The sequence below is a fragment of the Chanodichthys erythropterus genome, chromosome 18, assembly GCF_024489055.1.
Source record: "Chanodichthys erythropterus isolate Z2021 chromosome 18, ASM2448905v1, whole genome shotgun sequence".
Classification (NCBI taxonomy): domain Eukaryota; kingdom Metazoa; phylum Chordata; class Actinopteri; order Cypriniformes; family Xenocyprididae; genus Chanodichthys; species Chanodichthys erythropterus.
In genome coordinates, this window is record NC_090238.1 from 25,148,253 (window position 1) to 25,162,212 (window position 13,960).

General features: G+C 36.1%; 1 protein-coding gene across 1 annotated transcript in view; it reads left to right on the top strand.

Moving 5' to 3' along the window:
* Positions 1–13,960, top strand: part of ush2a (Usher syndrome 2A (autosomal recessive, mild)) — a 241,331-nt gene that overhangs the window by 64,204 nt on the left and 163,167 nt on the right. Inside the window, exons 20-21 of the mRNA XM_067367352.1 lie at positions 1,824–2,054; positions 7,980–8,110. Coding sequence (XP_067223453.1) covers positions 1,824–2,054; positions 7,980–8,110 — 362 coding nt within the window. The remainder of the gene's footprint in view (positions 1–1,823; positions 2,055–7,979; positions 8,111–13,960) is intronic.

Genomic DNA, 13,960 nt, shown 5'->3' on the forward strand with positions numbered 1-13,960 from the left:
TTTCCCAAAACCTTTTTTTTAAAGCTACTCAAGCATCTATGTTGACCAATATCCATAATCCCTCCAAAAAGCAAGTGTTTAGTCTGCCCCTCCTTTCCTTTTCTTTCTGTGTAAAAGGTCCCATAATTCTCTTTTGAGCGCACATGCCCTCTCTGATGAGGACATAAGCCTGTAGCATTTTAAAAAGGAAGCACACTGCCGTTATTGATCTTGTTGAAATGTGAACAGCTAATCAAGAGTTGATGGTAATGTTTTATGTATATTACATCCATAAAGACAAGCAGAACAAGTGTACCTCGCTCGTACACATCGCATTGACTACGGAGTGCATATATTCCCCCCACATGGGAAGGTTAGACAATTATGCATAAATCAATACTTTTCCTGTACAGAAATAAGTATTATAGTTCCACAGAAAAATGTCAGGCGGTATAAATACAGCAAACACTAAGGCCAGGCTGTAATTGGTGCTAGACATGTCTGTCTTTGACTTAGTCATTAATGTGATGAAGACAATATTAACCTTTTTGCTGATCCATGTCAAAACATTAAATGTGCTGATTTGAAAAAGGAAACATGAATCGTTTAACCAAGCTCAATCCATCAGCGCTACTGTATTTAGCTTATAATAGACTAAGAACATTTATTTTGCTCAGAGATTTACAGAAAGACCCATTAAATTAAAAAATAAAACCCCAAGAATCAAAATTTTACTTTTAAATAAATAATTAAAAACCCAATAATGAAAATTCGGTCATTTCCTTGCCCTCATTTTTATTCCAAATCTTTATGGCTATCCTTTATAAAAATATGATTTTTTTGGTAACACTTTAGTTTAGGTTCCAATTCTCACTATTAACAACTAGTTATTATCATGCATATTGCTAGGATAGTGCCTGTTTATTAGTACTTAAAAAGCACATATTAATACCTTATTTTGCATGACCATATTCTACATCCCATAATCCTACCCAATACCTAAACTTAACAACTACCTTTCTAACTATTAATAAGCAGTAATTAGGAGTTTAGTGAGGCAAAAGTCATAGTTAATAGTCAGTTAATAGTGAGAATTGGACCCTAATCTAAAGTGTGACTGATATTTTTTTAAGAATATCCTGGAATTATTATGAGCAGTTTTCTGAAAAGGATCATTAGATTCATTTAAAAGATCCTACTTAAAAGAACCATTCATTCCAAATTCCTGCTCCTGTGATGAATGACAAAATTCAAAACTCCTTTTGTCTTCTACAGAATAAAAAGTCATACAGGTTTGTAACAACATGAGAGTGAGTAAATGAACTGTCCCTTTAATGAATTTCCACCAACTGCAGACTCTAACTGAATAATCACTTCCCTTGTAGTACTTAAGGGCACGTGAAGCCACGTCAGTCACACTTCATTTTTACCGCCTTATGTTTTAAGGCAAAAACGATAAACGTCCAGCGAGACTTCACACAAATCCTATTAAATCAGCGGGAGGGATTTGAAATGATATCAGAGTTTCAATTATATAGACTCAAGTGCTATTGATTGAGTGTAATTTATGACTTGTGTGCCGTGATGGGCCTTGGAAGACAACACGTCCATTCCCTATGGAGGGTTTTTATTAGCGCTGCTGGTGTGGACGGCCTGACAGGCAGAGTGAGCTAAATGCACAGAGGATGTGTCAGGCCGAGGTAATTTACTTCCTCTCAGCCTACATGAGAGCCCCATTAGATCATTACAGCAGCATGCATGAAACTGAGCGATGACTATAAATGCACATCTCTTTTTTTTAATTCTCATATCTCTCCATCCTTTCCTCTTTTCTGTTATGATAGCTCCGGCAGGTCTGAGGGCCCCTGCATTAAGGCCGCTGAATGTGACTGCGATGAAAGTTTCCTGGGATGCCCCGGCCGAGCTCAATGGGCCTCCACCTCTGTACCACGTGGAGCGGACGGATGTGTCTTTGTCTGATGCCCACAGCCAGGTTATAAAGGGGAGACGCTTCACAGGGAGTGGCTACTTCAGATTTCCCAGCTCTACTTTGCCTGTCAACACTGACTTCACAGGTACGGGGTCTCATCAATGCTCTGTGTGCCTCAAAATGCACAATTGATTGATAAATGTGAAGCTGATCAGTACCTATTTTATATACACATTTTTACATTATTTCCGGGTGAAATTAGATATTCCTCTTTCTTGGAATTGAGCAAGGTGGTTGGATGGAAGGGGTTAAAAATAATAGGGATTCGTGAAGTTGGCCGAAAAAGAAAGTTGTTATGACAGACTTACAAATGTTATTATATTTTGACAATTTTTTTGTTGTTGTTGTTTGGAAAAACATGCAAGGATGAATCATTCATAAGAAGATTGACAGAGCATACTTGAATGGCTTGAGTGCTTAAACTAGATAGTGTGCATGTATCGAATGTGACTTTCTCCACTCATGGACAAAGGAGAATACTTTGAAAGGGTTTATGGTCCATTTCTCACTATTAACTAGTTGCTTATTAGCATGCATAGTACTATTGACTGTTTCACGAGTTCACACTTACAAATAAGTCAGGTAAATAAATTGGTAAACGTATTTGGGCCTGAACACAGAGTACCCCCCGAGGTCTTTTGTATCTTTCTGTTGGTCAACTTGGCGAAACTGCGTGACCTACTTGAGCCTGATGCAAAATCTGTGTGGGAAAGGTTTTGCCCTCACTTACCTCCATTATATTCCTATTTGCCAAACAGGTAAACATGACCATTCCTTTAGTTGATATGATTTGGAATTTATGAAAATTGTCAAATAATATATACATTTTTATTTAACTTTTTTAAATTTTTGAATCTGATCAGCTGACAGAAAATCAATAAATGAAATTCTGTTCTCTTAATGCAACATGAGGCTTCCAGGGACAAAAAGACCAAAGCAACAGGTTTCTTCTGGTCTAGATTAAGTACAGTCACATGTATGTGTGTCCATTGTAATGTGGAAGACAAATAGGAAAAGTGTTTGCCTTAATTTGCAGGCTGGTGCTAATGAGCTGTTATGGGTTTAAAACAGGGGTTCCCAAACTTTTCCATTCCAGGACCCAACTAGACAAGTATACAAGTAGACAAGTTTCTCCAGACCCACCAAAATATTTTTTTTAAGTCGGGTATGAGTTGGTTCACGTTTTGAGCATTAGAGTAGATTAAATATGTCCATAAAAACTTGAAATTTGCTCTCTCCGGTCTGGATATGAACTGTGATCTGCGCAGCGAGTGTTAAACTCATCACAGTGTTCAGAGCAGAAAATGCTTTCATGCTCATTCTGTGTACATATAAAATGCTTTTTACATACATATTTTAATTATGTATTGGTAGGTAGACAAATGCACACGGTGAATGCAAAGAACAATGTCTCTGAAAGACAACAGCAGTGAGTTGAATAGACAACAGAGATGAATGAACACTTGAAACAGCCTTTCGTGACATTTGAATTCTCCGATGTTATGCGAACGACTTTCTTCTGCGGATCGAGCTGCTTAATAATAAAACAAGCCACTCTGAGACACAGAAAACATTGTTTTTACAAGTCGCACATGCGTGCTTCACTATAAAACAATTATAAATAATAATTTATAAATAATAATTTAATTGTTTATAAATTATAAACAATTAAATATATGCAACTAGTGCATATATTTATATAATTAAATAGCATTATTTTATACATGCAATATCACAATTTTTATTTCATGTTGGTATATCGTGCAGCCCTAGGCTAAACTGTTTGTGTGTGTGTGTCATTCACTGAAATGCAAATTTAGCTGCAGCCAAGTGACTTTGTGCGACCCACCTTTTCTCACTCCTTGGCCAACAGTTTGAAAACCCCTGGTCTTAAAAACTTAATGAACAGTTATTACTATCTAAATGTAAACTATCCTGTCAATATATTGTATTTTGTGAGCCACGTGAGCCACTCCAACCTCGTTGCTCCGCCCCAAACACTCTTTATTCATCTCTCACTCCTTTCCTCATTCTTCTCCATCCTGATGTATTAATGACTTCCATGATTAGACAAAGGGCAATTATACTTTTGTTTACAAACATAATTGGGGAATTGAGTTCCAAATGAATACAGGTTCCGGTTGATCTACTAATGCAAAAATCCTTCAGCTTGCCATTTGTTTAGATTACTTGCGATTTAATTGCGTTAAAAGCTGAGAAGGCGTTGCTTTAAGTTATCAGATTGGTCAGTGTAATGTGACAGAAGAGGCAAACATTAGATGACCTCTTTCTTTGAGTGACATGAGGATGGGATTTAGGGATTTTATTTTCCTGTGACGTGGAACAATTTAATAGAAAAATCCGTAAATTAAAGGTGAGAATGTGGCGGCCTTTAGTGAGGTTCATGTCATTTCCTCTTCTCCATTCCCCAGCCCCTCTCTGCTGCATAATCCGCAAACGAACATGAAACCATGTCATGTCGCGAGCCCTTTTTGTTGGACACATGCTCTAAGATATCTGGGAAATCTGACTTTATTTATATTAAAACGAGGCAATTAGTAGATCCTCCCTAAGAAGTCGGGGACATTAAATTGCCTCCTTAAGGAGCGTGCATATAAATGGGTGACCCTTTGTGACCTTGCAATTTCAGGAAATGAATGGCCATTTCCCCCTCTAACTCTATTAACATTTAGCACTGCAATTTCCAGTTTTTTTTCCTTAAATAATGACAAACGGATAAATCTTTATAAATCAAGCCCTGAGTTGAGTTCAGCTCACTCCCTAATTGATCAATGGCTGCAGTCAAAGTGGTGAGCTCGTCCTTGGGCCTGCTGGGATTATAAATGGCCACCAACTAATGAGGGAACCCAAAGAACAAACCAGAACGACAACACCCCTTTTAGCCGACTTTTCTTTTTATGCTTTCCACACCTTTAGTTCATCTGATTTTATTTCCAATTTTATTCCAAATGCAGTATACATGAGGTACTGAATGTGTCTGTGTTGTTGGTTTCTGTGATGCACTACCCCGAAACACAAAGATCTCCCTGTTGAAAGTAAGCTGTTTGTTTTTGTTGTTTTTTTATCGAACTTTAAGAAATGGATAAATCTGACCAAAAAGCTCAATGGCTGAAATGAGGCATAATGACAACAACGCAAAGCAATGAACAAATAGCATGCTCAGGGACAAATACTTTGTATATTATTGAAATGTAGCCAAAGCAATAAATTAAGCAAAATCAATGGTCATCTAATCTTGTGCTTGAAATGACTTTGTTAAAGGATGCAAGTCCCAACAAATCAAAGTAAAAATGAGATTAAAAATGCAATATAGTTGAGGTAAATTGACTTGAGTTTTGATCGTCATTGAAATATTACAGCAGTCTTGTTCTCTTTTTTCTGTTTAAATGTTTCTACTTGAAAGTGGCAGTGAAAATCCTATCAAACATTTTATCTAAAGTCTAATTTTATTTATATTTTTGTTGTAATTCATTATATTTAAGGCTCATCTTACTTGCTCTGTGTCTAATAGTATTCATCTATTCGTATCTGCATTGAGTGGAAATGAAATAATGTACAATTCTCAAAAATGGGAGGCAGTAATACATGACAATGAAGCAATTTTCAAAGACTACATGCTATTGTAGCACAAAATGTTAAATGATACAAATTATTTTCCTTAATTAATTTGATTGATTGTCAAACGGCCTCAGTCAGTGGAAAGTAGAGGGAAACTTTGTACAGACATCATTAGTTTTTCCCCATTTAAAGATTAATCATGAAAAGCTCTGGCTCTTTAATTCTGTAATTTGTATATTTAATGGGGTGCTGCAGAATCTATGACAGTAATTAGCATTTCCTGAAAACTCATTAATACGCAACAACTTGATTAATGCCGCAATAATGCTAACATGACTGAAGTTATTCAGGTTATGTACTAAGCAGATTAAATCCAAATAGCCCTGTTTGTTTTACTTATAGCTGATATGATGTTTTTTGGCAGAGGAAAATATTTTAGGATGAACATGTTTGCCATCAATTCCCATTATCCACCAAATGACAAATATTCCCTTGCTTTATATTTTTCAAAATTGTTAAAAAAAAAAAAAATTAGACATGTAGAATTAGGAATAATGTTGAAATATAAATAGTATGTGTGTTTGTGTGTGTGTGTGTGTGTGTGTGTGTGTGTGTGTGTGTGTGTATATATATATATATATATAGTCTCTATATTTGGTGGGTGCATTACCCTGAGCACTGTGTCATAAAAGTGCTGATGCAGTCCACGTGTAAAAGTGCTTCACATCTTTCCCATGTCTTAGCGCTAGTCTTGAGACCCACAGAGGTGAATCTCATTCCTCATCAGCCCGCTCAGACCAGCCCTGTGCCTGAGAGACCTCTGACCACAGCTTTTCTGGACAGGCCTGTCAGTGCGTACAGCGCCACGCTGTTCCACTGGGATCTCAAATCCCACAGATGTCCCTTTAGCCTCCACGTTCCCTCTCCTGTAATGGACCAGACGTTCTGATGGATGTGAAGCACTTGTCAAAAAATAGCTGATCACCCCAGAGAGATCTGCTCTGCTGAACCTACAACTTCTGATCCAGGTTCTCCCCCACCATCCTCCACAGGACTGAGACTGTCTGGTCAACCTGAGACAAGAGCTCTGTGTTCTTTACAGAACACCTTCTTAAGGGCTCTAATGAGGTGCTCTCTCCCTTCGCCATGAAAGAAAATACTTACATTTGAACACATATTAAGCACATGTGGGATCATGTTAAATTCATGATGTTATGTGTGATTGAATGAAAATAGCATTTTAGGGCTTGCATATTGGCTGTTTATTAGTACTTATAAAGCACATATTATTGCCTTATTCTGCATGACCATATTCTATATCCCTAAATCCTACCCTATAACTAAACTTAAATGCTACAACTACCTTACTAACTATTAATAAGCAGTAAATTAAACGTTTATTGAGGCAAAAGTCATAGTTAATTGTGAATATGTGTTCAGTACATATATATATATATTATAATGCGTTATTTTAGATATATATATATATATATATATATATATATATATATATATATATATATATATATATATATATATATATATACACACAATCTTTTTTTCATGTAAATTTTTGCACTCATTCAACATAATTTGTCATAATTTGTTATATATAGGTCTCTTATGCCCTCAAAGGCTGCAATTATTTAATAAAAAATACTGAAAAAACACAACAATATTGTGTATAATTGTTTTCAATTTTAATGTAAAAATGTAAAATTCTTTTATACTAGAATATATAATAGTTTTATTAGGGCAGAAGCTGTCTTGTGCAATCCAGCATATAGAGTCAGTCCTGTAGGGTTGGTATTCAGATGGTATAATCCCTGTATCAGTTGTATAGATCTGAAGCCTGAAGAAACATCTTGCTGCTCTACATGAGGTCAACCAGACTTACAACCTCTTCAATCCACTGGAGATTCTAAGATAGATTAAGTGGAATCTTTTTAATCTAAGCAGTCTGTATTTGAGTGGGCTTCCACTCACAGTCCTCAACATATTAATGAACTTATATTAAAGAAGGACACCACTTCAAAGGTATTTTTTTACGTCTGATTTTCAGGTCAGATGGTGGAAGGTTTTACTAAGAACAGTTCTGAGGGGATTCTTTTTAAAGCAGTTCTGTTAGGATAAAGCCTTTAGAGGTTAGCTCTGCTCAGGCACTGTGGGACCGTTCAGGCACTGCTCAATGTTTTGTTCTCACAGGCATCACACATTCATACACACTTACACTGGCTCATCAGAACTCAGTTTCTCACAATTCTGGGCCTTTTTATTCTGTCACTTGCTCTTACATTCTTATGAATGTAATTTTTGTTGTATTCATGTATTATGAAGTGCTTTCAAACTGCGTTATAATGCTTTCTGTGCAGCGTTTTGATTAAACAGTCAAACAGTTTATTGATATGGAACATGCATTGACTCTCCTCAGGCCTGCAGCTGAGTTTCCGGACACACGTCGAGGAGGGGCTTATGCTGTTTGCAGTTTCCCCTGGAGAACAGGAGGAGTATGTCGCTCTGCAAATACACAGTGGCCGTCCATACTTCCTCTTTGACCCTCAGGTACATCATGTTCATGGACCGCTGTGTGTTTGTTTAAGCTACGAAAAGCCTCTTCAAATGTTACAGATCCCAACCTCTAGACCAGCAGATATATCAGAACCCTATTGATTATTAGCTGATATTAGTGATTTCATTTAACAATATCAGGTTATTATTGAATATTTAATTGTGTAGGCTAATTTTCACTCTTTTTACATTTTAACTACATTTGCTATCAATCTTTAAAGACACAAATAATTTAATAACACTGTTAAATGTAGTAGTTAGCAATTACCAAAATGAACATCCATTTTTACATACTGTTTATTGTAATGTTGTGATAACTAAATTCAGTTGTAGCACTTAAAATGAGTGATTTTAATGTTTTATGTTCAATTTATTTAAAGGGTTAGTTCACCCAAAAATCTAAATTCTGTCATTACTTACTCACCCTCATGTTGTTCAACACCCGTAAGATCTTAGTTCATCTTCTGAACACAAATTAAGATATTTTTGATGAATCCCCGAGAGGTATTCCTCCATAGACAGCAATTTAACCACTGAGTAGGCATTCTGACGTAGAACCTGGAAGCGCTGAACATAAACTGCGTATGAGAATGACACAGAAGAGAAGATATTGTTGAATAAAGTTGTTATTTTTGTTTTGTTTTTGCTCTCAAAAGTATTCTCGGTTCTTCATAAAATTAAAGGAACACTCCACTTTTTTTGAAAATAGGCTCATTTTCCAACTCCCCTAGAGTTAAACAGTTGAGTTTTACCGTTTTCGAATCCATTCAGCCGATCTCTGGTTCTGGCGGTACCACTTTTAGCATAGCTTAGCATAGTTCATTGAATCTGATTAGACCGTTAGCATCTCGCTTAAAAATCACCAAAGAGTTTCGCTATTTTTCCTATTTACAACTTGACTCTTCTGTAGTTAAATCGTGTACTAAGACCAACGGAAAATAAAAAGTTGCGATTTTCTAGGCTGATATGGCTAGGAACTATACTCTCATTCCAGCGTAATAATCAAGGAACTTTGCTGCCGTATCATGGCTGCAGCAGAGCAATGATATTACACAGCGTCTCTAACAAACGTCTCCATGGTTGCAAGGCACGTTCCCTGTGCAAGCAGGGGCTCACGGGTGCTGCGTAATATCATTGCACTGCTGCAGCCATGGAACGGCAGCAAAGTTCCTTGATTATTACGCCAGAATTAGAGTATAGTTCCTAGCCATATAGGCCTAGAAAATCACAACTTTTTATTTTCCGTCGGTCTTAGTACACGATTTAACTACAGAAGAGTCAAGTTTTAAATAGGAAAAATATCAAAACTCTTTGGTAATTTTTAAGCGCGATGCTAACGGTCTAATCAGATTCAATGAACTATGCTAAGCTATGCTAAAAGTGGTACCGCCAGAACCGGAGATCGGCTGAATGGATTCGAAAACGGTAAATCTCAACTGTTGAACTCTAGGGGAGTTGGAAAATGAGCCTATTTTCAAAAAAAGTGGAGTGTTCCTTTAAGGTTGAACCACTGTAGTTACGTCGACGCTTTAACAAGGTCTTTAGTAGAACTTTAGTATGTCTTTAGTATGTCTCTAACCCTTTAAGAAATTTTGATATCGACCATTCAAGAAAACGTTTTAATCCGAAAATCCACAGGAAAACTCAGGGAAAAAGATATCACAACCACTTAACATCAATGAGACTGGACAAAGAACTGAACAAAACAGATAGTATATATACACACACTAAATTAAGTAATTAACGAACAACAGGTGAACTGAATCATTAATCTAACACAATAAGAAAATAGGTCAAATAACAGGGCACACAGGCAAATAGGAACAGAACTAAAAAACAATATGAAACCAAGCAAAAGCAGAACATAACAGAATATAATCATTACAATTATCTTATCATATTAATGAATTTAATTTAGATAGAAATCAGAGCTTTTTGATGGATCGAGTTCTTCTCTGCTGAAAACTTCAGCTAAAAGAGGGTTTGAGACCAATTAACTTGTTACCCGCAGACATTGGGTGGGAATAGCAATAGCATGCTAATTATGCACACTGCAGCACTAGCATGTAGGGTTGAGTCTATTGCTCTGATGATGAAAGCAATCATGAAAGATGATTTCACATTAGTGTCCAGGAGACCACCGAGAAACTCACCCCACCAATAAGCGGCATTGCCGAATATTGCCGGTTTTGCATTCGTAAACACATTTTGTCGGGGTAGTTTGATAATTATAACTAAAAGTGGTGTCATGCCCAATTAATGTCCCCTGATAGCATGCCCATTAGTTCCCCCATTAACGAATTCAACAATTCTAATGGGATTAGCACCATGGGATGCTAATTGAGCGTGACACAGGGAACTGGTATGCTTCCCCACACACTCTTTCTAATGATGAAATTAATGAGCATTTTATGAAACACTGTCTCATGAAAGCGTATTTAGTTCCTGTAAAGGCTGTCACAAATGATGCTGTTTTTTTTCCCAATGTCTCCTTATTGGAGTCTCTCAGAGATAAGCCCGTGATGAGTGGTTTCTAGGCATACAGTGAGGAGAGAAGGTCTCTCCAAGGCCCATGGGCATGATTAGTTGCATTAGTACCATGGACAGCGCCCATTTCATCTTAAACAAACTCAAGGGCTATTAAGCAAGAGTATGCTGCTCACTATGTTAATGACACACACTACATCACCAAAACCTATAGCAGTATCTATAGGACTCTTGTGGAACAGATCTTTAATGAACTCTTTAGAGTGTTAGTGCGTAAATTCTTTTAGCCATACTCAGTATTTCCATTGACCATTAGTTTTTATAGTTAAGGAGCATTTTCAGTTATCAGCTGAATCATTTCTGTTTCTTAATTGTTTATATTCTATGAAGTTGTGAATTTAATCATTTTAAAGCCATGGTTCTCAACCAGGTGGAAATGACTTAAAATTATTATGTGAAAAATGAATTGTGAAAAATTGGGTATTAAAAATAAAATGTCAAATGCTAAAAAAAAAAAAGAAAAAAATTAAAAATTAAATCTTGGATTCTGGAATTACAAAATAAATCCTGGTTAATTAATTTAATTTAACATATGAACAAACTCCTAGTTTCTGTTTGTAAAAGTTTGTAAACGAGCAGCATTGGCATAATAATAGCAGAAATACCAAAAGAAATATCTTAGCCTATATAATAAAAAAATGGTCAAGAAGGCAAATTATTGTTGAGTTGAAATGAAAAATGTGTCGTCATTTACTCATCATCATGACGTTTCTTCTGTTGAAGTTAAATGGAGATATTTTGTATATATTGTCTTTTATTCAAATGCAATTGCAATAAAGGAGTCTTTCAAGTCTTCAGAAGCAACACAATAGCTTTGTGTGACAAACAAACTGAATTTGAAGTCTTTCTTCACTTAAAATCTGCCCTGTCAAGTTCATGACATGAACAAATCGCACTCTTGTGTCGAATATTTCCAATGAATTCACAAAATTCTGATTCACAAAACTGATTTGTTTATGATTGATCCATTTCTTGAATTCAACTCATTGTCGCATTGAACCGATCGCAGTGGAAAACAGCCTACTAAAGATTTTCCATGAATAATGGCGTACATTTTACTTATTTTCTCAGATTAAATCATTATATATTATTACACGGAGGAAAAAGACCAGTGCATTCCTCGGAATGTCTCGTTTTGTGCTTCACAGAAGAATGAAAGGTTTTGGAAAGAAATTAGGGTGAATTTTTCTTTTTTTTCTTTTTTTTTGGATCAGCCATTTTTTTAATCATATCTCAAGAGTATTTTCATGTTTACCTCAAAAAGATTTCCTTGAAACAAGAACTAGTTGATAATTCATGAGCATAATTAGCAATTAATTTATGCAAGTAGATGATTTGTGGTGTAAATATCCTCTAGCAGCATTACTACAATGTTTTCTTAAAATTGATGAATACTGCGACTGATCGTTTGGGGTTCAGTCATTAGGACTCCCTAGCTGATGTTTACAGCACATTACTGAAACTTGAATACATTACATTAGATGTTCAGGTCGTGATGTCGTTGATAGGTCTGCCTCCCAGTGAACAAGACTGATATGATTTTTTTGTTTTTGTCTTAAAACATCTGAAGTAAACACATTCAGTAAACACATTTTGGCCTGGAATAAATAAAGTTAGCTGTTAAACTGCTGGCTGATGATTTTATTCAGAAAGGCTTTTAGTTGTTGTGACAGAATTGATCTCCCATCGTAAAGAAGCCCCACTGAATACTTTCAAAGGGAGGAAGGATAGGAATGCAGTGTTGTGTCTGTCCTGGCTTCTCCCTAAAGCTATTTCTTCTCCTCTCCTCCCTCTCTCTCTCTCTCTCCTACTCTCTGCAGTAAGCATATCACAGAGCTGACTTTCCTCAGCATCCACACACATATTGATTTGATCATTAAATCTTCATCACAAAGAGGAGATGCGATACTTTGTGTCTCTGTGCTTTCACTGCAGAGCACTCAGTCAGGCCGTTAAGTGTATGAACCTGAATGATGTCATATTTTAGCAGGACAATAACCCCATCTTATGTTGATGGTGCCAGCCCATGAAATTTACTGCTTTTGGGGAATGTCCTATCTCTGGGCAGAATTCCTTAACGCCTTTAGTTCGGTGCCAAGAGGGATTCTGATGCCTCTTTTTCGACTTCTCCAACTTCTTCTCTAGAAGCCCAGATATTGAAGAGTAAATAATCAAAGTTAACTCTCTGGATAAAAGTGTGATAAGTTGTTGGTGAATTTTTACCTAACTGTACCTACCTAATATGGCATTGCGCTTTTATTGAGCTTGAACCTCATTTTAATGCTGACAGTGGAGTTGTGAGTACTGAAATGTTTTTACTTCCACAATCTTGAAATTTTAAATATCACAGTATGTCTACCAGAGTTGTGCAAAATTCAGAGTTCAAGAATTGACTCCCTTTCACCACAACACAAGAAGTTGAATTGGAATGGTATAAATGGCATAAATAAATTTACTAGTTCTTTATGATTCATTCTGGGAAATGTACTGTCCTAATTAATCTGTCTGTTTTTCTGTCTCTCTGTAGGTTGTTCTATCTATCTAGCATTCCAATGTTATAGGGTTCTAGCATTCTACACTCTAAAAAACACTGGGTTAAAAACAACTCAATTTGTTTGTTTTTTTTTTGTTTGTTTGTTTTTTTTATCCAAGGGCTGGGTAAATATAGGACAGAACACATGCTGGGTTAATTTTACCCAGCAAACTGGGTTGTTTATTTAACCCAGCATAATGGGTTGATTTATTTTTATTATAATACTAGCTTTTTTTTTTTTTTTACTCCGTACATAAATGAATGTTTACGTATTAACTTAAAACCTATAAACTTTTTTTAAAATACTCCACACAACCACTGGTTTGCATGATAATTCCTTTATTTTCAATCATATTTTATAGTATAGCATATTTTATAACGTTTTTAATACATATTGCCTACATTTAAGCTCATTTCAGAAATATTAGAAGTAATTCAAGTGTAACTGACCAATCTCTGTTGTCCTGTTTCCGCCGTAACAGAGCTGGATCTTGTGCTAGACATGGCTTGCGTTCAGCAGGGGAACGGCTAACTTCAGACTTCGTAGCTGAAAAATGCTGTGACTGACTCCATAACCTGTTCATAAATAATCAGTGTACATTTCTGAGAACATATTTTAACATCCTAACTATTTATAATCTGTATCTTTTTGAATAAAATCATAAAATTCATCAGGCGTTCAGGCGTTTCCAGGCATCGGGCGTTTCCATCACACGAAAAGACCGACGTGACACTCGTTTAGGTGACTCACATCATATCCCTGT